The sequence below is a fragment of the Podarcis bocagei genome, assembly GCF_964188305.1.
Source record: "Podarcis bocagei genome assembly, chromosome: 9".
Taxonomy (NCBI): domain Eukaryota; kingdom Metazoa; phylum Chordata; class Lepidosauria; order Squamata; family Lacertidae; genus Podarcis; species Podarcis bocagei.
This window is the reverse complement of record NC_138134.1, coordinates 77033168-77061162: the sequence shown is the minus strand read 5'-3', so window position 1 is coordinate 77061162 and position 27995 is coordinate 77033168. Positions and strand designations below refer to the sequence as shown.

Here is a 27995-nt window from a genome sequence, read left to right as displayed (position 1 = left end):
AAATTGTAGTCCAAATTGAAATTATTAATTTTTCCGGGCTCCCCATAGTCTGGACCTCTGAAGCATATCTCCAAATGTTCGTTCCTGCCTCTTTTCATTGTTTTCATATTTTCTGTCTTAACGCTTTCAAGTTCTCCGTCCCTGGCTATTTGATTCTCAATCATGTCAAAAATCATATGTCCTTTCATCCCTCGAATACAGCTTCATTTGTAAATGGACCCATTTCCTTGACCTTGACCCGGAGCACGGCTCCTTTAAGGCCATGCAGATGCCCAAAGCGCATTCCTTAAGTGCCATAATAAACGCGGCCAACAGGGGGCGCTGAAGTCCCGATGGGCGCGTTTGGGGGGGAGCGGTTTGTTCTTTGCACGTGCTCAGGAGCTGCAGGCTGCAGTTGCAAGGGCTGCTAACATCGGTAAGTGGCCTGTAAGAGCCGGAGTGGATTCTTTGCAAAGCAGGGGGAGAGAGAGGAAATATGGTTGGTGGGGTGATTGATTGATTGATTGATTGATTGATTGATTGATTGAACGAATCCCAAAGCGACTTTCAAACAGTAAATAACAATAGCTCAATACGAAATCATCAACAAATCAGCAATAGAACAATGGCAACCCATAAAACTCTGTTAACAAAGCAGCAGCAACTAAGACAAATAAGCTAAACGTTGCAGCAAAATAAACCTCTGAGCCATTAACTCTGGAAGGAAAACCTTATGAATGGGGTTGCCCTGTTACTTCCAGAGTAGCCCAAATAGGGTTTCTGTGCTCCTCCTGCAGGGAGCCTGTGCAGCTGCTTGCTTAACAGGTTGCAATCCTCGCATGTGTTGGAGGAAATAATCATTTCATAAAACTCTTTTTTGGGGGACAATTCTGTTTTATTTCAAGTCTGTGTGGCCTAGCCAAGACCAAAAGGCCCTGCAACTGCCTTTTACAGTACAGAAGTACCATAGCTGCTTTCCCTTACTGTACTGTAAATATTAAACTGTTCGAATCCAGAGAAGTGTCCAGGTGGAAATTTGTTTTTACTTCTTTCCATGTTATTGTGTAGTTATCCTTGAATAGGTTAGTATTTTGGGGGGACAGGCAGACACCCAAGTATTTTCTTTTCTTTACCACTGTTATTTCCGTTTTACTTTGTAACTGATCCAATTGTTCCACATTCATATTTTTTAGCATTGTTTTTGTTTTGTTTTGTTTTTATTAATTTTAAGTCCTGCCATTGATCCGAATTCTTCAATTACTTTTAACACTTCCACTGTTGAGGATTGTGATTCCTTTAATGTTAAGGCTATATCATCAGCGAACACTTTGACTTCATATTCTTCTTTTACCCTGCATTTTATTCCTGTAATTATTTCTGTCTCATGTTTTGTAATAGCACATCAAGTGTTGATATGAACAATAGAGTCTTGTACCCTTTGTGATTTGAAAGCTCTCTGTCAATCCGTTATTCACGATAGGTTTCACATTTTGATCTTTATAAATTGCCTCTATACATCTTTAAAAGCCTAGACCCATTTTCTAGATTCTTTTTCATAAAGAACCAAGACACATGATTAAATGCCTTCTCCGCGTCTATAAAAAATAATGCGGCTTGTTTATTTATCTTGGTTTCTAAGTATTCAATTATATTCAATATATTACGCATATCGTCTTTTAAATGGCATCCTGACAGGGCGTCCAGGTGGAAATTGGCTAAATGTCCGGGAACATCTGGACTTAGGACAACCGACGTTGACTGTTTTGTTTTTGCTGATTCCTGGCTCAAAAAGGGCAAACAACTTTGGGCAAAGCTAAAAAAAAACTTGTGATCCTCTGATTGGTGGAATGAAATGGCACATATACAGTAGTACCTCGGGTTACATACGCTTCAGGTTACAGACTCCGCTAACCCAGAAATAGTGCTTCAGGTTAAGAACTTTGCTTCAGGATGAGAACAGAAATCAGGCTCCGGCAGCGCGGCGGCAGCAGGAGGCCCCATTAGCTAAAGTGGTGCTTCAGGTTAAGAACAGTTTCAGGTTAAGAAGGGACCTCCGGAACGAATTAAGTACTTAACCCGAGGTACGACTGTAATCTGAAGTGTACAAAAAACATTGCTTTGGATGTGGTTCTTTGCAGCCTCCTTGTTTTTGAGTTTGCCCATTTGCGTTTCAGCAAAGCCCCACCTTTTCCCCTGGAGCCCCCATCCTTTAAAAGTTTCTGGGAGAAATCCCTCCAGTCTAGGAACCTCTTTTTAAAGTTCTCCATCACACGCATTTAAAAAAAACCGATTTAACAAAAAAATATACGTCACTTGATTGTAATAAAACCACTGGTTGGATTACAAGGACAATTAAAATTAACTGTTAAAAGTAGTTTTAAATGTTTTAAGGATAATTAACAGTAAAAGAGGTGAAATTGTAGCTCTGTAAGGTCAAGGAGATTCTTAAGCAAACCATAGTTCCGGTATTCTATGGGGGAAGTCATGGCTAAGATTTCTAAAAAAACTTTATTGTTTTAAAATAGATACATTTATTCCAGGAAAGCAAACCAACCAACAGACAAACATACAATTAAATAAACAAACTATAAATTGACAAACAGAATACTTAAAAAATTACAATATAAAAGGAAACTTCTTGGCAGAATTAGACTGAACCTTGCATTGTATAAATATAAGTTTGTAGGGAAGTTAACAGAAACTATATAAGAAATATATAACTGCGGTGTGATCAACAGATAAAGTACAGCGAGACTAATTGGAAGTCATTTTTAATTTCTTGTTTTACAAGTTTTACCATCATTCACATCATTGGGAGTACAAAGGATGTTAGTTATAAGAATTGTGTTTTTTCATATATTGCTACTGTCTTGTCGGCTAAGATTATTTTAAATGTTTGGTGTGGATCAGACCTACTCAGAAGTAAGACCCACTGAGTTTGGGAGGGGGCTTACTCTCCAGTAAACAAGCAGAAGATTTTGGCTTCAGTGATTTTTGGCTTTGGGTAGCCTCAGTCCTCAGTTTGCTCTCCCCGGGAGAAGCCCTAACAAGACGAATTGGGTTACTCCTGAACAAGTGCCTTGTGTATTGTGGCCATTTTTGGTGTTTGTGTCTCGGATCTGGCCCTTTTCACTGCAAATGAAGGGCGGGCCATTTATATCCCACCTGGGATAAAGGTGAGGAGCCAATTCTGCTTGCTCACAGGTTGCTTTTAAATGCAGGCAAGAGCTCCCCAAACTTTTCCTGCTGTTTGGCTCTTTGGATTCCAGTGGATTGGGGCCTCCTTTTCATACACCTCAAGTAAGTACTTGCAGCACTCTCCTGAGTGCTTGCTGGGCTCTGACCCCAGTTGAGAAAGAGTGGGCGAGAAAGAGAGGCCAGAGGCACTTCAAATTGTCAGGTGCATTTCTTGACTCTGAAATTTGAGGGTAAAATCCCAGCAAATAAGTGTAAAAGCTTTCCTTGGCTGTTAGGGTGTAGACCAGGGGTCAGCAAACTTTTTCAGCAGGGGGCCAGTCCACTGTCCCTCAGACCTTGTCGGGGGCCAGACTATTTTTTTTTGGGGGGGGGAATGAACAAATTCCTGCGCCCCACAAATAACTCAGAGATACATTTTAAATCAAAGCACACATTCTGCTCATGTAAAAGCACGCTGATTCCCGGATTTAGAAGGCGATTGGGCTGTATCCGGCCCCCGGGCCTTAGTTTGCCTACCCATGGTGTAGACCTTGCACTTAAGAAGAAGAGACCTTGATGAGTCTCTGTCTCGCAGCCTGACCTACTTCACAGGGTTGTTGTGCGTGCAAAATTAGGAAATCCTTACATTTCCCACCCTGAGCTTTCTTGGAGGAGTTGCTGGCAGACAGGGGGTGAGCTCCCCAGGCTTGGTTTGCATTTCTGTAGATGCATTTTGTCTGCACGTTTTGTGGGTTTTCGTAAAAGGCATTTCCACTGTGGGGTTCTCATAGTTGGACTAGATGGTCTTCGGGGGTACCTCCCAACGCTGCCATTTTATGCTTGACTGTAACTTGCCCTTAAAACAATTCGCTCTTCCCAGTATGCAAGTAGCAGAACGTTCACAATGAAAAGGGAATTAACGATGGACCAAGGCAGAGGTTTTTAAACGGTGGCCCAGAAATCTCCACTTGCTCCCAGTTGGACCCAGGCCTGAAGGTAAGTTCCCTAGTTCTTCCACGTGATTTTCAGGGTTTGAAACCACGTGAGCCAAATTGGTATGGCCTCAGATCCACGGTTGGGCAGCTTCCGTAGGGCAGGCCCTCTCTGGCTGCGCCGATTCCCCCTTCCTTTCCCCACCGCGGAGTTTTGTTTCTGCAGCCTTCCAGGGACTTTGGCGTGGGGGATTGTAATAATAATAATAAAATAGTAATAATTTATTATTTATACCCCCGCCCATCTGGCTGAGTTTCCCCAGCCACTCCGGGCTGCTTCCAATCAAGTGTTAAAAACAATACAGCATTAAATATTTAAAACTTCCCTAAACAGGGCTGCCTTCAGATCTCTTTTAAAAATAAGATAGCTGCTTATTTCCTTCACATCTGAAGGGAGGGCGTTCCACAGGGCGGGTGCCACCACCGAGATGGCCCTCTGCCTGGTTCCCTGTAACTTCACTTCTCGCAATGAGGGAACCGCCAGAAGGCACTCGGAGCTGGACCTCAGTGTCTGGGCAGAACTACGGAGGTGGAGACGCTCCTTCAGGTCTACTGGACCGAGGCTGTTTAGGACTTTAAAGGTCAGCACCAACACTTTGAATTGTGCTCAGAAACGTACTGGGAGCCAATGTAGGTCTTTCAGGACCGGTGTTATGTGGTCTTGGCAGTCACTCCCAGTCACCAGTCTAGCTGCCGCATTCTGCATTAACTGCAGTTTCCGGGTCACCTTCAAAGGTAGCCCTACGTAGAGCGCATTGCAGTAGTCCAAGCGGGAGATACCGTATTATTCGCCCTATAGGACGCACTTTTCCCCCTCCAAAACTGAAGGGGAAATGTGTGTGCATCCTATGGGGCGAATGCAGGCTTTCGCTGAAGCTTGGAGAGTGAGAGGGGTCGGTGCGCACTGACCCCACTCTCTCTCCAGGCTTCAGGAAGCTATCCGTAAGCCTGGGGAGCCCAAGGGAGTTCCCGCAGGGCTCCCTAGGCTGCGGATAGTAGCCTGCTTGCCCAAGTGAGGGGCGCACTGAATCAGAGCGCCCTGCGCTTCGGGAAGCTATCGCAGCCTAGCGAGCCCTGCGGGAGTTTCCGTGGCTCGGGGGGGGGGATAAAAATTTTTTTCTTTATCCTCCCCAAAAAACTACATGCGTCCTATGGGCTGGTGCGTCCTATAGGGCGAAAAATACGGTAACCAGACTGGTGAGACAGTCTGCGGGCAGGTAGGGTCTCATCCTGTGTACTAGACGGAGCTGATAAACAACTGCCCTAGAAACAGAATTGACCTGCGCCTCCGTGGACAGCTGTGAGTCCAAAATGACTCCCAGGCTGTGCACCTGGTCCTTCGGGGCACAGTTACCCCATTCAGGACCAGGGAGTCCTCCACACCCGCCCACCCCCTGTCCCCCAAAAAACAGTACTTCTGTCTTGTCAGGATTCAACCTCAATCTGTTAGCCGCCGTCCATCTTCCAACCACCTCCAGACACTCAAGCAGGACCTTCACTGCCTTCACTGGTTCTGATTTGAAAGAGTGGTAGAGCTGGGTATCATCCGCCTACTGATGAACACCCAGCCCAAACCCCCTGATAAAAGACAGAATAAAAACAACAACCATCTTCTTCACTCCAGGGGGTTGGACTAGATGGCCGCAACTCTACAATTCTATGACTCCAATAATCCCCCTCTCTTCCCCTTTGATTCACACAGGCCTGCACTTCTCATAACCTGCCAGGTCAGACGCAGCCCTCCAGCCACGTATTACGATCGCCGGGACATCAGAAGCTGCCAGTTGGAGCTGGAAGATTGTACCAGTGGAATCTGGGCGGGCGAGTCTTTCTCTTCTCTTCTCCAGCAAGCGCAAGGCTAATCTCGGCCGGAAGACTCGGACCATGCCGACGTTCAGTTCGAAAGAGGCTCACCAGCTCCTACACAACAAGTTCGTGGTCATCCTGGGCGACTCAAGTGAGTGAGTCAGTTCTTCTGGAGGAGGTGAGGCAGGAGGGTTGGGCTGGATGAACTCTGGGGATCCCGTTCAGCTTCTGCCAGGAAGGGTGGAATGGAGAAAGGGGAGAGAGAGGAAAGCTTCTCTCCCTCTCTCGTAAGGCTGGTGGACAACCAGCGAAGCAGTTTCAGAACAGATGAAAAAGACAGTCCGTTGCGTGGTGCGTGGTTAAACTCTGGAACTCCCTGCCACAAGAGGGAGGAAGAGGATTGGGCAAATTCATGGAGGAGGAGAGAACTATATGCTCGGCTGCTGTGTGATGCTAGACTAGATGGGCCATGGGCCTGATCCAGGAGGCACATCTTATGTTTGCATGTGCAGCACCCCTCCTGTACTTGGATCAGAGGGGAAAGTAAGGCAAGGTAAAGGGTAAAGGGACCCCTGATCATTAGGTCCAGTCGTGGCCGACTCTGGGGTTGCGGCACTCATCTTGCTTTATTGGCCAAGGGAGCCGGCATACAGCTTCCGGGTCATGTGGCCAGCATGACTAAGCAGCTTCTGGCGAACCAGAGCAGCGCATGCAAACTCCGTTTACCTTCCTGCCAGAGCGGTACCTATTTATCTACTTGCACTTTGACGTGCTTTCGAACTGCTAGGGTGGCAGGAGCAGGGACCGAGCAACGGGAGCTCACCCCGTCACGGGGATTTGAACCGCCGACCTTCTGATCGACAAGCCCTAGGGTCTGTGGTTTAACCCACAGCGCCACCTGCGTCCTGGAGGGAAGGTAAAGGCGGGGGCTAATTCTCCCTCCTTGTTGTGTTTCCTCCTCCTCCTTGCAGTCCAGCGATGTGTGTACAAGGATCTGGTCCAGCTGCTGCAGAGCGACTCCTTGCTCACGGCTTCCCAGCTGAAGTCCAAGGTAGCCGACGGAGGCCGTTCCACACCAGGGGTTGGGGGTGAGGAGGGGACGCCTGCCGTATTCCCCGGGGCTGGTCCGAAATACCTGGCTTGGGTCCAAACTTTCTGAGAGACTGTATCCCCTCATACAAATCCGCCCAAGTCTGGAGATCTTCGAGGGAGGCCCTTCTCTCGGTCCTGCCACCTTCACAGGCAGGCTTGGTGGGGATGCGGGGCAGGGCCTTCTCTGTGGTGGCTCCTTCCAGTCTTTGGAACTCTTTCCCTAGAGAAGCCAGACTGGCTCCCTCCTTCTCGTCCTTCCACCATCAGGCAAAGACCTTGTTCCAACAGGGAACTGACTGCTTCTACTGAATGGTGCTGTTCTTTTTGTAATTACAGTGGTGCCTCGCAAGACGAAAAGAATCCGTTCTGTGATTCTCTTCGTCTAGCAGTTTTTTTCGTCTTGCGAAGCAAGCCCATTGGCGGATTAGCGCTATTAGCAGCTTTTAGAGGCTCTTAGCGGCTTATCTGCTGATCGGATCAGCTGATAAGCGGATTAGCGCTATTAGCGGCTTTTAGCGGCTTATCTGCTGATCGGATCAGCTGATAAGCGGCTTAGAAAAAAGGGGGGGAAGGGGAAAAAACCAGCGGAACTCGCAAGACATTGTCGTCTTGCAAAGCAAGCCCATAGGAGATTTGTTTTGCGAAGCACCTCCAAAACGGAAAACTCTTTCGTCTAGCGAGTTTTCCGTCTTGCGAGGCATTTGTCTTGCGGGGCACCACTGTATCTGCATTGGGGCAGGCATAAGCAAACTCGGCCCTCCAGATGTTTTGGGACTACAACTCCCATCATCCCCGACCACTGGTCCTGTTAGCTAGGGATGATGGGAGTTGTAGTCCCAAAACATCTGGAGGGCCGAGTTTGCCTAGGCCTGCATTGGGGCATCTGGTCAGCCGCTTCGAGAACAGGATCCTGAACCAGGTGGGCCATTGGCCTGATGATTATTAGCTGAACTGGGTTCCACACCATCGCAAAAACAAATGAACTGAAGCCTCAAAAAGCAAAAGCGCAAAATAGACAGCAAAAACAAAAGCGCCAAACTTACTCTGTTCTGGAAGTTCATTTGACTTCCAAAATGTTCAAAAACCAAGGTGTACCATCCTCCAGTCAACATAATAACCTCTTACTTGTCCAGCATGTGGTATGCGGAAGATCTGCAGCACCGCTGCCACCGCCATCTTGCGCCCCAGCCCCACAATCTTCATATATATAAAAAAATAGTTTTTTTAACATATCATTTTCAACAATAATTAAACATACTTTTATATCTTATACCGTTTTTTGACTTCCATCAATCACATCTGAAGATTTTCCAATCTATTCACTTAATTTACATTTCTTACTTTAACTATTACATTTAAATCTCATAGCTAATCTCTATTCTTTCTCTATTTTGCAATGTTTCATATATTTCTCCTTACAAAACTTCTTGTAGTCCTACTAGCGTAATTTGTTGATTACAGTTGCTCTTTAAATAGTTTGTATATTTCTTCCAATCTTCTCTGGTCCCGCAGGTTTCGAATCCTTCCTGTCACTTTATCTAATTCTGCGTAGTCCATTAATTTCGTCTGCCATTCTTCTTTTGTCGGAATTTCTTCTTGCTTCCATTTCTGGGCTAACAATACTCTTGCCTCTGCTGTTGTTGCATATAAAAACAATTTAACGTCTTGTCTATTAATATCCTCATCTATAATACCAAGTATAAATGTTTCTGGTTTTTTAAAAAATGTATACTTCAACATCTTTTCCATCTCATTATATATCATTTCCCAGAAGTTTTTTTACTTTCTTACATATCCACAACATATGGTAAAATGTTTTTTCTTTTTCTTTACATTTCCAACATTTATTATTTATCTTATACATTTTAGCTAATTTTCACAGGTGTAATATACCATCTATACATAATTTTCATCATATTCCCACCACATATGATAAAATGTTCCTTCTTTCTCGTTACATTTCCAACATTTATTATTTATCTTATACATTTGAGCTAATTTCACAGATGTAATATACCAGCAGCAGGAGGCCCCATTAGCTAAAGTGGTGCTTCAGGTTAAGAACAGTTTCAGGTTAAGAACGGACCCCCGGAATGAATTAAGTACTTAACCCGAGGTACCACTGTATAAGAACAAACCTCAGCAAAGAGATGCCACTTGATGAGAATATCTGATGAGCACATAAAAATGCAAGATGGATGAGATGGCATTATAACACTTGCCAGTTCACTCAAGGAACCATTGTAAGTCAAGGACTCTGGTACCTCAGGTGTATATTTACTCCCTGCCCGAGGTATTGTTCCCAACAGTTTATTTTAGGGATCCATCCAAACCTCACAAAGCAAGGCTGAAATTAAAGTTCTAATAGATCCTCTCAAAGTCCAGGAAAAAACAGTCTTCTACCTGGGCAAAAGTGTTAGTTTAGAAGGAATTTGAGAACCTAGAATCAACTAGGTAAAGATGAGTATTAAGGCTTCCTTAACAGAAGCAGGCCCGTATAGTTCAAGCTCTGGTTTCCCCAGTAGTGATATATGGAAGTGAGAGCTGGACCATAAAGAAGGCTGATCGCCGAAGAATTGATGCTTTTGAATTATGGTGCTGGAGGAGACTCTTGAGAGTCCCATGGACTGCAAGAAGATCAAACCGAACCATTCTGAAGGAAATCAGCCCTGAGTGCTCACTGGAAGGACAGATCCTGAAGCTGAGGCTCCAAGACTTTGGCGACCTCATGAGGAGAGAAGACTCCCTGGAAAAGACCCTGATGTTGGGAAAGATGGAGGGCACAAGGAGAAGGGGACGACAGAGGACGAGATGGTGGGACAATGTTCTCGAAGCTATTAGGATGAGTTTGACCAAACTGCGGGAGGCAGTGGAAGACAGGAGTGCCTGGCGTGCTCTGGTCCAGGGGGTCACAAAGAGTCGGACACGACTAAATGACTAAACAACAACAACAACAATGTACATTTGAATTCCTGAACAGATTCCTCTATGTGGGAATTTTACACGGGAGTTCAAATGCAAGTTTACAGGTAGGGAGGTGGAGCCTGCCATCTCCCCGCCCATGACTGAACATGCACATTGAATTATGGGATGGGGCTAAAGTTTCCCAGGACTCACACTCTGTCTTCAGAGGGATGCTAGTGGAAGTTGGATTCCTTTGTGTTTTGTACAACGTCAGAGGATGGACGGACAGGCAGGTTCCAAGTCTTTTACGCCTTGTGTCTCACGCCCTTAGGGTCCTCAGACAGAGTGACAAGGGATTGGGTGCTATGCCTGGGTCCAGTCACATTTTCAGCCATTCTGATCTTCCCAGCTCTTCAGTAATTTTGCAGCCCTCAAGGTTCTTCCTCTCTTCCTCCATAGCCTTCAGCTGGGCCTTGGTTTTCTCCTTGAGCTCTCGGGCAACCTCCTCCAACAGGGCTACTTTATGGCCGCTGTGTGCCTTGGTCCGTGAAATAAACTCGGAGTCGAGAGTGGATTTCATGCTCTTTATTCAGCTCATAGTGGTGAGGAGGAATGGAAGTTCCCCCAGAATGTCTGCTTTATATACATTATTTACACAATGGGCCCCACATGATTGGCTAATTACGGGATTCTCCTGTAGGCCAATCGGGTTGCAGATTCACTTCCACCTGAAGCTGGATTGGGTGGCTCATATGGACCAATCGGACTGCTGCATTCTGAATCCTGTTGTTCTGGGACCAATCAGACTGCTGCATTCTGGATCCTATTGTTCTCGGACCAATCAGACTGCTGCATTCTGGATCCTATTGTTCTGGGGCCAATCAGACTGCTGCATTCTGGATCCTATTGTTCTAGGGCGAATCAGACTGCTGCATTCTGGATCCTATTCAACTCAGTACAGAACAGTCCGTTTACGCACCATACAGAGGGGGGCTTCATCATCCTTACAAAAGAACTTTGGGGGCTTCTGATGCCTTTTACACACCTCCCTTCTCCTTTCTGGGTCTCTCTCCACCTACAGCTTGGCAAGCTGGACCACTTTTGCCAGTTGCCAGTTTGGCCTGCTGTCCATTGGCTGATAGAGTCTCCTGCACTCGGGGCAAACATAGGCTCCCTCAGATTCAGGCCAGGACTGGACAATGCGGGCTTTGCAGAAATTATGCCCACAGTCCAACATCGCAGGATCTTTGAAATATCCCAGGCAGATGGGACAAGTCATTGCATCAGTAAGCTCCTCGAGAGGTCAATCAGTTGCCGTCCTTACTTCTCCAATTAAACACCACCAAGAAATACTGGAATCCAGACAAAGATCACACCCACACATTTAAAGCACTTTACTTTTTGTAAGGAATCCTGGGAACTGTAGCTTGTCCCTTAAAGGTAAAGGGACCCCTAACCATTAGGTCTAGTTGCGGCCAACTCTGGGGTTGCAGCGCTCATCTCGCTTTATTGGCCGAAGGAGCCGGTGTACAGCTTCCAGGTCATGTGGCCAGTATGACTAAGCCGCTTCTGGCGAACCAGAGCAGCGCACAGAAACACCGTTTACCTTCCTGCTGAAGTGGTACCTGTTTATCTACTTGCACTTTGACGTGCTTTTGAACTGCTAGGTTGGCAGGAGCAGGGACTGAGCAACGGGAGCTCACCCCGTCATGGGGATTCGAACCGCTGACCTTCTGATCGGTAAGCCCTAGGCTCTGTGGTTTAACCCACAGCGCCACCCGCGTCCCTAGCTTGTCCCTTATGGAGCTGCAATTCCCAGCACGAACCTCTCCCATTCTTTAAGCTGTATGTTATATCCAACCGGCCCCACAATCTTCTGGCTGCTTTCTGTCTCCCCTTCACCCCCATCTGCAGGGGGAGCTGCGCTTCGAAGACGACCACTTGGTGGAAGGAGGGGTTCTGGGCTCCCTCCACAACGGCACCCGTTACCGCGAGGTGCGCCAGTATCGCACCGGCCACCACCTTGTCCGCTTCTACTTCCTCACGCGCGTCTACTCAGAGTACGTGGAGAGCATTCTGGAAGATTTCCAAGCCGGACCGCAACCGGACGTCTTGGTCCTCAACTCCTGCGTCTGGGACGTTTCTAGGTAGGCCTGTGGAGCTGCCGGCAGAGTCACGTTTATTGCGATGTTCTTGTAGGTGGTGCGTGCTGGGATAGCTCAGACGGCAGAGCGTGAGAATCTTAATCTCCAGGTTGTGGGTTCGAGCCCTGCGTTGGACAGAAGATTCCTGTGCATAGCTGTCAACGTTTCCCTTTTTTAAAGGGAAATTCCCTTATTCCGAATAGGATTCCTCACAAGAAAAGGGAAAAGTTGGCAGCTATGTTCCTGCGTTGCAGGGGGTTGGAATAGATGACCCTCGAGGTCCCTTCCAACTCTGGGATTCCACGATTCTATTATGTATATTCCTCCCTTTCCCTATAAGCCACAGGGTGTTTTGCAAGAAGGCAGATGGGCGAAAATCCATAAAATAGCGCAGTTCTTTAGAAACATGGGGGAAATCGCTGAATAGCAATTGCCAGCAGTAACAGCAGGGACGAAGAGGTCTCTTCCTATTCCTCCAAATTCATTTATTTTTTATTTATTTATTTTAATACTTTTATTTTGCTTTAAATAAATACAGATAAATATAAGCAACCAAAATCGCAAAAGAAAAATCCTTAATAATGGAAAAAGCTAAAAGAAACTACAAAAAAAATCAAAGTACACAGCATAGAACGTATTTGTGGGGCTTGCCTGGTGTTTTTACATGAGTAGAATGTGTGCTTTTATTTAAAATGCATCTCTGGGTTATTTGTGGGGCATAGGAATTCGTTCATTTCCCCCCCCCCAAAAAAAAAAAAATATAGTCTGGCCCCCAACAAGGTCTGAGGGACACTGGACCGGCCCCCTGCTGAAAAAGTTTGTTGACCCCTGATATAAGAAAACCAGAAGGAGGAGGGAGGGAAGATGTTATATAATTGTAAAAAATAGAAAAAGCAATAAAAATTATAGATAGATAGATAGATAGATAGATAGATAGATAGATAGATAGATAGATAGAAGTGGTACTCCCCAGCCTGATCCCTGAAATCTCCTGGCTCGGGCAAGGGGTCTCCGCTGTGGCCTGACACTGGTGCTTTCCTCTACTCTCTGAGCAGGTACGGCCCGTCTTCCATGAAGGCATATCGCAAGAACCTGGAGACAGTCTTCAACCGGCTGGACGCTGTCCTCCCAGCCTCCTGTTTGGTCATCTGGAACATGACCATGCCTCTAGGGCCCAGGGTGACAGGAGGCTTCCTTATTCCAGAGGTAAGGGGTGGCAGGAATGCGCTTCCGGGTTCTGGGATGGGGTCCACTGTAGTGTGAGAGCAGACTATGATGGCTACGATCTGCTCCCACGGTCAGGGAAAAAACAATGCTGTCCAGGGTCGTAAAGACTGCGGAGAGAATAATTGGGTGCACTCTTCCCACCTTGGATCAAATCTATGTTTCCAGGTGCCATAAGAAAACTGCAGAGATAGCGCAGGATAGTGCGCACCCCGGAAATGATCTCTTTCAGCTTCTGCCTTCTGGAAGAAGGTACAGGGTTATAAAGACTAGGACTAGCCGTCTGAGAAACAGTTTCTACCCAAATGCGATTTTGGTTTTAAATGCAGTGTAAGGTAGTCTCTATGGGAGACTAGGGCCCTGCAGGATTTAACCTCCTTCCACAGGGCCTGTAAGACAGAGCTATTCTACCTGGCCTTTAATTTGAATTCAGCCTGATCTTTTATTTCCCTTCCCTCCCCCTTCCCTTTTATGAAGATCACCCGCTCTGAGACCCCACAGCTAATTCTCCCCTGGCCTCCTCGCTGGCCCAAGTAGGACTAATTCAGCCAGCTAGCCCTGGGGATTATCTAATGTTTATTGGATGGACTTCCCCCCAAATTGATTTTGAACTTTGAATTTTATTGTTATCCATGCTTTTATACTGTATTTTATGCTGCTTCTATGTTGTATTACAATTGAGTGTTTTAAATTTGTTGTTAGCCACCCTGAGCCCAGTTTTCTGAACCGGGAAGGGCGGGGTATAAATAAAAAATTATTATTGTTGTTGTTGTTGTTGTTGTTGTTGTTGTTGTTGTTGTTGTTATATAAACCACTGATCCTCTTGGGCTCCCCGATCAGAAGGTTGGCGGTTCGAATCCCTGCGATGGGGTGAGCTCCCGTTTCTCTGTCCCTGCTTCTGCCAACCTAGCAGTTCAAAAGCATGCCCAAAAGTGCAAGTAGATAAATAGGTACCGCTCCGGTGGGAAGGTAAACGGCGTTTTCGTGCGCTGCTCGGGTTCGCCAGAAGCGGCTTAGTCATGCTGGCTACATGACCCGGAAGCTGTACGCCAGCTCCCTTGGCCAGTAAAGCGAGATGAGCGCTGCAACCCCAGAGTCGTCTGCGACTGGACATAACTGTCAGGGGTCCCCTTTACCTTTACATTTTTCATTCTGTTCCCAGCTGCAGCACTTAAGCAAGACCCTCCGCAATGACATAATCGAGGGCAACTTCTACGGCGCCACTTTGGCCGGCTTCCACCTCTTCGACGTCCTGGACCTCCACTTCCACTTCCGCTTCGACCTGCGGAACCGGGTCAAGGATGGCGTCCACTGGAACAATGTGGTGCATCGCAGGATCACGAACCTGCTTCTGACGCACGTGGCGGACGCCTGGCGCGTGGTGGTGCCCAGCAGGCACCGGAGCCCAGATGGTGAGTGGGCAGGATCCCAGCTCGCTTCTGGCTCTTTCCACTGCAGGGAAGGGAGGTTGGCAAGGTCTCCGGGATGCAATTTGCAGTTTGCATTTCTTAGTGCAGAAAGCATTGATCTGATGTGTAGAGATCTTTCCTATTCTAATTGATTCAAGAGGGTTCTGGGAGCTTCTCTGTGTGAAAGAAGCAAGCAGAAGGTTCATGATGTTCGGGTTATTCCTTCAGAGAAGCTAAGTACAGCTGGCTTCAACTGCTCTGTTATCTCTTCTGTCAAGGTCATGCTGACTATAATAATAAGCGCAAAACAACAATAAACCTCTGGTTACGTGAAACATATTCAATAAATACAAACGACGTAATCGGCTGTACGTTTGAAAAAATAAGATATACTATTCATTGTATTAGGGGACGCGAGTGGCACTGTGGGTTAAACCACAGAGCCTAGGGCTTGCCGATTAGAAGGTTGGCAGTTCGAATTCCCGCGACGGGGTGAGCTCCCATTGCTCGGCCCCTGCTCCTGCCAACCTAGCAGTTTGACAGCACATCAAAGTGCAAGTAGATAAATAGGTACCGCTCTGGCGGGAAGGAAAGTAAACAGCGTTTCCGTGTGCTGCTCTGGTTCACCAGAAGCGGCTTAGTCATACTGGCCACATGACCCGGACCATATATGTGAAAGTGTCTATTCCACCTGTTGGTTCATAGAGTCCAACAATCCACACAAAAGGTTGTTGCAGTTCAACAGAATCCTTTCACAGAGTCTAAGACAAGGATTTCCAGAATATTAGCCTTGTTTCGCCGTCCTGGGCTTCATCAGTAGTACAAACTCTAGGTAATGCAAATAAATACAATATCGTAATCTCACACATTTTTACAGCAAAAATAATATAAAAACTGTCAACAACCATACATATATGTTATCACAGGACAGTGGATCTTATAGCATAGTAGTAGCTGCTGTAAGCAGCAACTTTTACAGAGTAGAGGTATATGGACAAGCACAATATTGATTAGAGTAACAGGTGTTGTCAATCAACAGGTACAAAATTTCTTTCTTAAAGTGACCCATATGGACTCTATGAACAGACAGGTGGAATAGACACTTTCACATATATGGACCTTATGCATAAACTGATTAGAGAATGAACTGATCCACTGGGCATTCTATTTTTTCCATTGAACTTCATGAGTTATTTCTGTTGAAATCTACAATTCAATACAATGAATAGTATATCTTATTTTTTCAAACGTACAGCCGGTTACGTTTTGTGTGTTTATTGACTATAATAACAAGGCTAGAAGGAGCCTGGGATTCACTTTTCTCTTTTTGTCTCTCTTTCCTTCTGGTGTGGTGTTCTGTATACAGTGGTACCTTGGTTGTCGAACGCCTTGGCTCCCAAACAAATCGGCTCCCAAACCCTGCAGCCAATCGGAAGCCATGCCTTGGCTTCCGCATGGTTCCGGGAGTTGAACGGATTAAGTTTGACAAACAAGGTACCAGTGTTAAGGTTTTAGTCTTATTGTACGTTATTGTAAGTTTAAATTAGGTCTGCTGCAACTGGACTACTTATGGACAGTGCTAATCCTGACTGTATTGGATTTGTGACCATTATGCTCATTTGCCTTCAGTAGTAGTCAAGCTCTGCTGAATGGAATATTAATTGCCTCTGGTCTATTTTTGGGGAATCCTGCAATGTGTATGTATAACTATACGTTGGAATCTACTCTGGATCAATACTGAGTAGACTTTCAATGACAGCTTTGAACGGCCCTCTCCATTCGTTCCGCAGAGCCTGCGTGGAATACGCCAGGGACACCTTTGCCGCCATTGCCGCCCCGTCTTGGCGCTTCCCAACTGCTCCCCGGCCCTCGTGACTCCCACCCACCGCCTTACCCCTGTGTCCCCCAGTTTTACGACGACTCAGTCCTCGTTCCCAGCAACTGGGGGCCCTCCGAACCCGTCTCTGGATTTCGTAGCTTTGAGGACCCCCACTTCCTGACGCCCCACATGGATGGTATGTCCTCAATCCAGCTCTTTCTCCCACCCTTCCCAGAATCCTTTGGGGTTCTGGCACCATACCCACCCAAGGTGGACTTGACGTTAGACCTACCTGCCCTCACCACTGAATTTGGGCAGGGATGCAGAGCAGCTGCTACAATTTTGGCCATAGGACAGGAAGGCAGGATTCAGAAAAGGGCTGCTGAAATGGATCAGGGCGATGGAGGGACTCAGGAAAAGTTACAGCGTCCGGGACTTTTTAGTGCAGAGAAAAGGCAAGTGAGAGGCATGGACGTTCTTAAAGTTACCCACGGACCCAGAAAAGGTTTTCCCTCTCACTTTCCTGACATTGGAACTGGTGGGCGTGCAACGGAGGAGAGTGTTGGAAGTTGCAGGAGAGGTTAAATAGGAAGGCCCTCCTTGCGGAGTTCACAGTTAATCTGTGGAACTCCCTCCCACAGCGACAGCCACCGACTTTAGATGGCTTTAAAAGAAGACGGGGCAATTGGGCATCAAAAAGGATGGAGTATGGGGAATTGGCAAGATTAAGAGCAAAGGTTAGTGTGATGGGATGATTAGCTGCTTGTGCGTAAAATCGTGGTCCCTCAGAGTTTGTGCAACTCCACAAACCTCTGTGTGTGACAGAGCTCCTCAAACATGTCTGCCCTAGTCACTTCCAGATTCCGACAGTGGTTGTTTTCGGAAGCGCTTCCAGCATAGAAGCTCCTTAACGGAAACACGTCTCCTGGACTCACGACGTGACAGCTTCCTGCGAGGAATGGGTCTCCCTATGGGAGCTTCTGACACCTCCCCGCTGTTCTCGCTGGACGTGTCCCTGAGCCCTCCCTCTTCCCTGCTAGTTCCTGCTTTAGCTGCTCCGTCTCTCTCCGCATTCATGAGACCTTCCTCCAGAGACCTACCTCTCCCCCTGCTGGTCCCTGCTTTCGCTGCTGACTCCCTCCCAGCCTCTGTGAGCCCTTCCACCACCTGTTCCTCCGATGGCAGTTCCCTGACAGTTAGAGACCAAAAGGACAAAAAAATAGCCTTGAGGATTGGAGTATTTCAAGAACTGCTATAGCAAGATGAAAATGCGAGCAGGGCTTGAAATATAAGCAACAAGGTTCATTATTAAGATGAGTAGGTTAAAATGGATGCATTGAGCAGTATATGTGATGAAATAGTAAAGGGACCCCTGACCATTAGGTCCAGTCATGGCCAACTCGGGAGTTGCGGCGCTCATCTCGCTTTATTGGCCGAGGGAGCCGATGTACAGCTTCCGGGTCATGTGGCCAGCAGGAGCAGGGACCGAGCAATGGGAGCTCACCCCGTCGCGGGGATTCGAACCACCGACCTTTTGATCGGCAAGCCCTAGGCTCTGTGGTTTAACCCACAGCGCCACCCGCATCCCTATATGTGAAATATGCAAGGGTAAATATGGAAACCATGGAATTGGGAGGGCGGGAAGTAGATGGATAAAGTAATTTTCGGACCATGTTACATGCTTCTAAATGCCAATTCTAAGTTGCTGGAAACAACAGGAAGGGAAAGTGCTCTTGTGGTGGGATCCTGTTTGCCGGCTTCCCATTTAGGCATGTGGTTGCCCCCCCCCCAAAGATGCTGAGCTCGACAGCCCTGATTCAGCCAGCCTCTTGCGACGGCCTTATTCCTTCGTTCTCCCGCTTTCCTTTTCATCCCCAGCTGCAGCACTTCACGACTTCCGCCACCTGGGCGGCAACTCCGCGCCCATCCCGGGCCCCTTCCCTGCTTACCCCTCCCACGACGAGGAGAACGACCCCCCGCGCTCCTGGCGCCAGCGCAGGAGGAGCCGTGTCGGTGGTCACCACGGCAGCTACGTCATGCGCCGCCCCTGCTTCTACCCGAGAGACGAGACCCCCTACCGGAGGTTCTGCCCCGTCCGTTCCCAGCGCTATTGAAATTCTTCTGGGGTCTGGCAAAGGACTTGCACCATGTGGATTCTCAGACAAAGCTGGTCTTTGGTGTCCGGGGTCTTTGTTCCATCATGCCTGTCTATAACCAAGGGGTTTGACCCAGGCAGCTGTTGGTCCTGTTTTGTGTTTTGTGGTGCCTTAATTTTTTCACACGTTGACGCAATGTCCTTCTTTGAGACATGGAGGTTCAGAGGGCATGTGGCGATGTGCTCCCGTTGCCAGCGCCTCGGCTGGTTTGTGCATTTATAGCACTGACCCCACCTACGGACTTCGTCTTTTTTGCCCAGGGGAAGGTGAGTTCCTGTCCCCCCAGCGCATCGCTCAGAGAGCCAGCCAGGTACCTGGATCTGGGGGCTTCTCCTCTGTTTCCCCGCTCCCCCCACATTTTAATTTCCTCCTGGAAGCACAGAAGGAATCGTGCCATGAGACGCCTCCCCTTCCCCAATAATCCTGCTTGCAGGAGTCGGCCAATATTGCGCCATGCTGGGAAGGTTGTTATGTGCGCGTGCTGTAACAGTTTGAAACCGGGGCGGGGTATTTTTGTGTTTTGTTTTATACAACTCCTAATTAAAAGAAACTGCAGAAGCCCCTGCTGCATCTGTGGTTTGTGTCGTCGGAGGTTTCTGTAAGGGGTGGGCTTTGAATATTGCGGCAAAGCATCCTTGGGTATTCCTGTTACTTTTCTCTCGGGAGAACCACCTTGCTTTTCAGTACCTGTGACACGCAGGTGGCAGTGAGGAGGGAGTCACTGCAGAGCATCACACACTGTTTTAGTACAACTTGTGAGACTCGCCTGGAAAGAACTGGTGGTTGCTCTTGTTGTAAACACATTAAATCTGCCCTTTTCCCCTTATGGGGTACCCAAGAGCCTGTATAGAGTCCTTAAGTGGGTTCCCTATTGGTAGGAGAAAATAACAGAGGCCAACCAGAGAATATTGAGAAGCAAAGCAGCTAGTAAGCTTGATCTTTATTGATCTGTTGCAACAGGGTGCTCCCCTCACACGCAGGAAAGGAGGAGGAACCCAGAACAATGTCGCGCAAGGCCTTATATAGACATTTTAAATTCCCTGCCCTGGAGCTCAAGACCACCCCTCCATACATCGTACATACATCACAGAAGGGGTGTAACCTAAGACCACCCCCCACAAACATCATACCTACATCACAGAAAAGGCGGTCTACAACAGAAATTTGAGTGTTGTTGTTTTTCCTTGTTTGCCAGGTTATCTGATAATGCCTTATCTGATTGCCTTTCCTGGTAGTCTGGCCATTCCTTTGAGATGGTGATTTCCCAATTCCTGTGACAATGGGAAGGTTCCCTCACCCGCTCCCTGTCTTTGCAGAGAAAACATTGGGTCAGTTTGGGAGTCAAAATGGTTTCAGGTCGGTCTTCCTGCGCTGATCTATGTACGTGCTCGGTTGGTACATTTATGAATATTTATTATATATACATATATATATATATAAGACCTTAAATTTTATTATTACACTCTCCAGGTAGTTAAATACGGTTTGAAAGGAAGATGGCTGCTGGGGTCGTGCGTAACCCCGCCCTGGGTCTGTATCTGTTTTTAGATTTCTGCAAAGTCCTCACTGAGCAAAGATAAAATCAGCAACAAAGAGACGTAGAGGTTGGAAAAGACATGTACATTGGAGCTGGAGGGGCCCCGCACATTTTTAGCAGAGGTCTAGTGGTCTGGGGGTGGTGGTGGTCAAATACCCTTACTATTTCTGCTGCACGGTCCCTCTTTCCAGTGGCCCAGAGTCACCCAACCAGCACGAAAGGGCAGCTTTTTAGCCTTCTCACCAGGTCTGGATTAAGACCTTTAGAGGTCCTAAGCACTTAAAAGATTTTGACACCCCCATACATACCGAATTCAAAATACAGTGGTACCTCGGGTTACAGATGCTTCAGGCTGTGTGTTTTTAGGTTGTGCACTGTGTTGAACTAGGAAGTACCGGAAAGAGAAAATCTATTGGAAGACGATCATCAGGCATCCGCACAACATGACCAGTCCAACGAAGTTGATGTTGAAGAATCATTGCTTCAACACTGGTGATCTTTGCTTCTTCCGGTACACTGGCATTAGTTTGCCTGTTTTCCAAAGTGGTGCGTAAAATTTTTCGGAGACGCCATTGACGGAATCTTTCGAGGAGTTGGAGATGGCGTTTATAAGTGGTCCACGTTTCACAAGCATACAGTAAGGTTGGTAGTAGAATAGCTTTGTAAACAAGCATTTTGGTTTCCCCGTGAATGTCCCGGTCCTCAAACACTCTTCACTTCAATCCGGAGAAAGCTGCACTCACAGAGCTCAGACGATGCTGGATTTCAGCTAGTTACTAGTCCTATGTCAACAATGAATCTTGGGTCAGACACTTGGGCCTCTTAGCTTAACCCACCTTGCCAGGTTGTTGTGACAATAAAGTGGTCCTGTGGGCCACCTTGAACTCAGAGGAAAAAGTAGGATAGCAGTGCAATAAATAAATACGGTAATGGTCAGAGGTGATGGATACCATAAGCTAAATTATAACTGTACAACCTGCCCTGGCTGTTGCACTGCAAATGAGGGGCGGAGGTGGCAGGGAGTTATTTATTTGCAGCTCAGTCCTGTTCTGCATGCCTGCTCAGAAGTGATCTCATATGCACAATTTGACATCTCGACAAGGACAAGAACCTCCAGATATTTCTGACAGCAAATATGATTTGGCATTCATTTATTACGTATGCAACAGAGCCGCCGTTTTCAAGGCAACAAACCTGGAACTGTACTTGGGCAATCGGATAATGCAGATATTCTTTACCCGGTATTTTGTTATTTGTCAATCCCTCTGGCAGCTGCAACTCATTCAATGTGCATGCTTTTACACTTTTTGCACCTTTCTAAAATCTTCACCTGCTTTTTGCTACCGACCCTCTCTGTTTTTAAAATGAAATAGCAGCAGCAACAACAAATATCTCCCCCCAGAAAAAGAAGTTAAAATACAAATAACAAATATTTACCACTGCCACCCAAGAAAATAAAAAAACAGAAGCATAAAAATAAGATAAAAATGAATGAAAATGATCTCAACGCGGGCCCTTTAATAGAGGCGTGCCTTGCAGAGTGATTGACAGAATCCTCCTCCTCTAGGGGGCAGCGGAGAGCCAGGCCCCGGAAGCAGCGCCGTGCCCTCGCTCAAGATGGCGGCCTCGGCTTCCCTGTGTCCGTTTGCCTGGGGTGGACGCTGAGGGCGGAAGCGTCCCGGGGAGAAGAGCCTCTCTGCTGGGTCCAGGGGCGCAAGGCATGGACTGCTACACGGCAAACTGGGACCCCCTCGGGGAAGCGGCCTATTACCGGTCAGTGGGCGCCCCCCCGAGACTCCCCCCCTCTCTGACCCTCCCCTAATTTTGCCCCACTCCCTGGAACAACCCCAATCCCACTCCTCCCCCCCAAAAAAATGCTTTATATTGATGGGGAGGGGTCCTCACCCACTCCGCAGGGGCAGGGGCGCAGCTCCTGCAAAGCATTTTGCACTGGGAGGGCACCAGCCGGATCGGGGGGGGGGGTTGCAGCTGGTCAGACGAGCATACATTATTATTATTATTATTATTATTATTATTATTAGCCTCCGTTGGGAGAGCATGAGGGTCTTCATCTCAGGGTCGTGGGTTCAAGACGCGCCTTGGGCAAAAGATTCCTGCACTGCGGGTGGTTGGTCTAGAGCAGTGTTCCCCAACCTTGGGCCTCCAGCTGTTTTTGGACTACAATTCCCATCATCCTTGACCACTGGTCTTGCTAGCGAGGGATGATGGGAGTTGTAGTCCAAAAACAGCTGGAGGCCCAAGGTTGGGGAACACTGGTCTAGAGGGCCATGGGGGAGGCGTCCTTTTAAAAAAAATTAAATACAATTTGTTAATTTTATGATAACAACCCCCCACCCCGCAAAAATACCACTCACCACAATCAAAAATGTAAACCATAAATCTTGATTAACTTCCCTCCACTCCCCCTCCCGGTTCCATTATTTTATACTTATTCATGCACATCCATAGAATCTTACATTCTTCACAATCCAATTTTTACACCTTATTCGTCTTATTGCAAGTGACTTTTGGAAGTTCAGCTAATGTCAAAACCTACGCACGAAGCTTCCAAAGTATGCATGAAACTTTACCCCTTTTTAAAAAATCAGTGTCCTTTCTTCCTTGGGTTTCAAATGATCTAATATGTCCTGCGTAGTTCATTAACTTATTTTGCAAATCTTCTTTGGCGGTGGCTTCTTCCTTCATGGGGCCCCCCTTCCAAGTCGACTATGCTACATATGATATGATAGCCATGTTCAAATATATAAAAGGATGTCACATAGAGGAGGGAGAAAGGTTGTTTTCTGCTGCTCCAGAGAAGCGGACACGGAGCAATGGATCCAAACTACAAGAAAGAAGATTCCACCTAAACATTAGGAAGAACTTCCTGACAGTAAGAGCTGTTTGACAGTGGAATTTGCTGCCAAGGATTGTGGTGGATTCTCCTCCTTTGGAGGTCTTTAAGCAGAGGCTTGACAACCATATGTCAGGAGTGCTCTGATGGTGTTTCCTGCTTGGCAGGGGGTTGGACTCGATGGCCCTTGTGGTCTCTTCCAACTCTATGATTCTATGATTCTATGAATTAACTGAAAATCATACTTTATTTATATGCCACCCATCTGGCTAGGTTGCGAACTGGTTTGAGCACGAAATATATAAAAAACTAAATAAATTGTCCAGTAGCACCTTAAAGCAGTGTTTCCCAACCGGTGTTCCGCGGCACACTAGTGTGCCGTGAGACACCGGCTGGTGTGCCGTGGGAGGGAGGCGGGCGAGAGGCGGCGGCGAGAGGCGGCGGCGGCGAGGATCCGCGTCGAGCCGGGGCGGCTCCGCGGTGGTCGTGCCGAGCGGCGGGGCAGCGCGCGCAAAAGGGAGGAGCGCGAGACAGCGGAGGAGGAGGAGGCCGGCATGTCCGGGCAGCAGCAGCAACAGCAGCAGCAGCAACTCCCGGCGACGGCTCCTCCTCCGCCCGCTATCGCAGCCGCCGCCGCCTCAGCTGCCCTCGCTCTGCTGCCTCCTCCCACCCCGGCAAGGGGGAGGGAAAAAACGTTCACTTTTGTGCGTCCCTCCCGGCGTGACGCTGCGCGCTGACGTCACGGGGCGGGGCTTTAATGGTGGTGTGCCGCGAGATTTTTTTCCGGTAAGCAGGTGTGCCGTTGCCCAAAAACGTTTGGGAAACACTGCCTTAAAGGTAAAGGGACCCCTGACCGTTAGGGCCCGTAGGGGGCCAACTATGGGGTTGCAGCACTCATCTCACTTTATTGGCCAAGGGAGCCGACGTACAGCTTCCGGGTCATGTGGCCAGCAGAACTAAACCGATTCTGGCGAACCAGAGCAGCGCACAGAAACGCTGTTTACCTGGAGCGGTACCTATTTACGGTATCTACTTGCACGTTGATGTGCTTGCACATTGATGTGACTGCTAGGTGAGCAGGAGCAGGGACCAAGCAACGGGAGCTCACCCCGTTGCGGGGATTTGAACCGCTGACCTTCCGATCGGCAAGTCCTAGGCTCTGTGGTTTAGACCACAGCACCACCTGTGTCCTTAGTAGCACCTTAGAGACCCACTAAGTTTGTTCTTGGTATAAGCTTTCGTGTGCATGCACACTTCTTCACGGTGTGGTTTCAGCAGGGTGTGTTTGTGGGAAAGGCAGCTATCCAATAAATAGATTGCGGAAAATTTTGCTTAGGCACCTCCTGCTGCGGCAAGGTGTTTCTTATTATTATGATCAGTGCTTTTTCGGGGGGGGGGGGGGACACGGGTACGCATACCCCTAAACATTTTGTGAATCTTTTGTCCATTTACTGTATTTATTTCTCCTGATTTGAACTATCAAATGGTAGTTTTCTTCAGTCAAAATGAGAGTACCCCTAAACATTTTTTAAGAAAAAAAAGCACTGATTATTACTATTAATTTATTTTAGGAACAGCATTTGACACTTAATATAACAGATGTCATTGGTGAACGTCAGGGATTCTCCTGGACTCCATCTCCCAATGGACTCAGGGTTGAAGGGAGTTGGAGCCCAGGAACCATGTACTTTTCTGTGTTCAGACCACTGCGCGAACCCCTGTCTCAGTAACCTTTACAACAGACCTGCGAGGCAGGCCGCTGTTGCTAACCCCACATTGCAAACAGGGAGGGGAGCTGGGGCTGAGCTAAGGTCGCCAGGTGGGTTTGTGGCAGAGGCAAAATTCAAACAGAGGACACCCTGCTTCCCAGCTGCTCTGCTGACTCCATAATCTTCTCCTCCATCCCCATCCTCCTTCCCCACATCCCTCCAGGACCCTACTTCTCTCCCTGCTCCCCATCTCTGAGTGTCTATTGCCTGGTTGGGGCAAACGACTAGGAAGGCCAGTTGCCCCAGTGCCCTGCTTGGGGGCTTCCCAAAGCGCAGAGCTGACCAGCGTTGGGAACAGAATGCTGGGTTTTGTCAACGCTTCGGGTCTCTGCTTTTATTTAACCTGACATTTCTCTCCCCCCGAAACTTTCCGCTAACGTTTTCTTCCTGCAGGAAACTGGATTTGTACACCATGGGCTGGAACCTGAGAGAAGACCTACGGGATTGCTTGGTCGCTGCTGCGCCCTATGGAGGCCCCATTGGTACGGCAAGAGCCAGCTCCTCTTTCTGGCACCAGCTGTTCCTTTGCAGCTGGGAGGTTTCCTCTCTCGGCCCAGTCTCATTCAGTCGGGGAATTTGCCAAGGGGTATGGCCTGCATGATGCAGTCAGTCGCACGCTCTCTTTCTGGCTCTGCCTAGCCTACCCTACAGGGCTGTTGTGAGAACGCCTTGAGGTTCCTGGAGGAAGGGCGGGACCCGAACGAAATAAATTATTGTCACTCGCTCTACGTGGGGCTGCCCTTGAGACTGACCCAGAAGCTCCAGCGGGTGCCGAATGCTGCGGCGAGACTCCTTACGGGGTGCTTGCTGCGAGATCACATTCACCCGGTGCTATACCAGCTGCACTGGCTCCCGGTGGAGTACAGGATCAGGTTTAAGGTGCTGGTTTTAACCTTTAAAGCCCTATACGGCCTAGGACCCTCGTACCTACGGGACCGCCTCTCCTGGTATGCCCCACAGAGAAACCTATGGTCTGCAAATAAAAACATCCTGAAGGTCCCAGGCCACAGGGAGGTTAGGCTGGCCTCAACCAGAGCCAGGGCTTTTTCGGACGTGGCCCCAATCTGGTGGAACGCTCTGTCCCAAGAGACTAGGGCCCTGTGGGACTTGACATCTTTCCGCAGGGCCTGCAAGACAGAGTTGTTCCGCCAGGCCTTTGGTCAGGGCGCAGCCTGACTCCCTCCTCTGGCAACCTGCACAGAATTTTGCTTAATTGGTTGCCATTAATTTGATTTTAATTAATTTTTATAATGAAATGTTTTTAGAATGTTGGATTATTTGATTATTTGATTGTTGTTAGCCGCCCTGAGCCCGGCTTCGGCTGGGGCGGGCGGGATAAATATTATTATTATTATTATTGAATGAATGAATGAATTTATTAATATGGTCACAGACCAGCATCAACACACACAATATCACAGATCATAAAAATATCAGAAATACAAAGGACAATATGAGTATAACAAGGATTTAAATATAAAAATTAAAATTAATTATTAGCGTGCTCCCTGTAGTTAATATTTGGGGTTTTGGTCATTATGGGATACCACTTGCTTCCTGTGATTGATTGCAGACACACAGAATTTGGCTACATTTAATGTAGTCTTGGGATTCTTATCCTCTAGCAGTAGTTTTAAACTATGGAGTTCCGATTCTTTCCTGGACTTTTGCAAAACAGGTGTAATAAAAGTCAAACGTATATCCTCATAAAAACGGCAACGTAATAGTACATGTGGAGCAGTTTCAACTTCCAACGAGCCACAAGGGCAGACCCGTGCTGTATATGGTTTACCCTCAAATCTGCCCTGATTATTATTATTAAATCAGGGCAAGGAAAGAGGGCGGGCACTGGCGCTAGCTGCCAGAATAAAGGTAAAGGGACCCCTGACCATTAGGTCCAGTCGTGGCCGACTCTGGGGTTGTGGCGCTCATCTCGCTTTACTGGCCGAGGGAGCCGGCGCACAGCTTCCGGGTCATGTGGCCAGCATGACTAAGCCGCTTCTGGCGAACCAGAGCAGCGCATGGAAACGCCATTTACCTTCCCGCCGGAGCGGTACCTATTTATCTACTTGCACTTTGACGTGCTTTCGAACTGCTAGGTGGGCAGGAGCTGGGACCGAAAGACGGGAACTCACCCCGTCGCGGGGATTCGAACCGCCGACCTTCTGATCGGCAAGTCCTAGGCTCTGGTTTAACCCACAGCGCCACTCGCATCCCTAGCTGCCAGAATAGCCACTAGTAAATCCTAAGCAGTTGACTTGGCACATATGGGCAATAATAATAATAGCTCTATATTTTGGCTGTCTATTTTGACCGTAACCAAAATTTTTTGCCTTCTGGTTCCTGAGATCAAGGAGCAGCTTCTCAGCCATGTTTGGAGGCAGTCGGATGCCATTTTGAATCAAGATGGCAGACTGAACTTTTTTGGTTTTGACTACTGGCTCGAAACGACGCTGGTTTGGTGTGTTTTTTTTTGTTTCTTAGAATTTCTGCGCAATGGCAGTTACAAGGCTGCTAGTAATGGCATAATTAAAGAAATGCTCACAAAGAATTAAAATGGGAGGTGAGAACGGCAATTGTCAGGGGCTTGACTTCTCATCATTGTTTTGTATTGTGATTTTTAAAAAAAGCCTCTATCTTTTTAGCTTTGCTGAAAAACAAGAAAGAGAAATCTCCCAGTTCCCGGCCACCTCTGGAAATCTACACTGCCTCAGGGGTCCTCTTAGCTAGCATTCCGGTAAGCAAATTGTGTTATCAATGGTCACTGTGCATTGCATAGTAACAGTGCTGGATTTACGTATAAGCTAAACAAGCTATAGCTTAGGGCTCCACTCTCTTGGGGCCCCCAAAAAAATTAAAGAGAAAACCCCTAGATGTACATTTCCAGAATATAAGATAAAAAAACAAATAAAATAAAACCTACTTACAGTAACAGTGTTTTGTGTTGTGTAGGCTCCTATGGTGTAAGTAGCCTGCTCCCTAAAACAACACTGGTTAGATACTTATGAGGTCCATAAATTACCCTATAGCAAATATTCAACACAAAAAACAGCAACAATTTGTTGTTGACAAAGGACAGCTGGACATATAAAGGGCCCCATTACCTTCAGGAGCTGAGGGCCTCATCAAACCT

General features: G+C 47.6%; 2 protein-coding genes and 1 long non-coding RNA gene across 3 annotated transcripts in view; all 3 read left to right on the top strand.

Moving 5' to 3' along the window:
- Nucleotides 1–341: 341 nt before the first annotated feature.
- LOC308594438 lies at nt 342–5881 on the top strand. The gene is made up of 3 exons (XR_014011480.1): nt 342–415; nt 4037–4152; nt 5851–5881. It is a non-coding gene; the product is annotated as an uncharacterized lncRNA (long non-coding RNA).
- A 99-nt stretch (nt 5882–5980) lies between these two features.
- Nucleotides 5981–19260, top strand: PCED1A (PC-esterase domain containing 1A). Its single transcript, XM_081207206.1, has 7 exons — nt 5981–6105; nt 6926–7005; nt 11865–12097; nt 13150–13300; nt 14481–14730; nt 16518–16742; nt 18425–19260. The coding sequence occupies exons 1-7, from the start codon at nt 6033–6035 to the stop codon at nt 18658–18660; spliced, it is 1248 nt and encodes a 415-aa protein (XP_081063332.1). The 5' UTR covers nt 5981–6032; the 3' UTR covers nt 18661–19260.
- A 2574-nt stretch (nt 19261–21834) lies between these two features.
- VPS16 (VPS16 core subunit of CORVET and HOPS complexes) overlaps nt 21835–27995 on the top strand; it is a 50607-nt gene continuing 44446 nt past the window's right edge. The window contains exons 1-3 of the mRNA XM_081207022.1: nt 21835–22012; nt 25256–25344; nt 27508–27599. Coding sequence (XP_081063148.1) covers nt 21960–22012; nt 25256–25344; nt 27508–27599 — 234 coding nt within the window. The 5' untranslated portion in view covers nt 21835–21959. The remainder of the gene's footprint in view (nt 22013–25255; nt 25345–27507; nt 27600–27995) is intronic.

Bases quoted from the DNA above. Each gene is read 5' to 3' on its own strand.
- PCED1A (XM_081207206.1), top strand. From the start codon at position 6,033: ATGCCGACGTTCAGTTCGAAAGAGGCTCACCAGCTCCTACACAACAAG. The intron at 6,106-6,925 runs GTGAGTGAGTCA...TCCTCCTTGCAG, and splicing joins GGTCATCCTGGGCGACTCAA to TCCAGCGATGTGTGTACAAG. The intron at 7,006-11,864 runs GTAGCCGACGGA...CCCCATCTGCAG, and splicing joins CTTCCCAGCTGAAGTCCAAG to GGGGAGCTGCGCTTCGAAGA.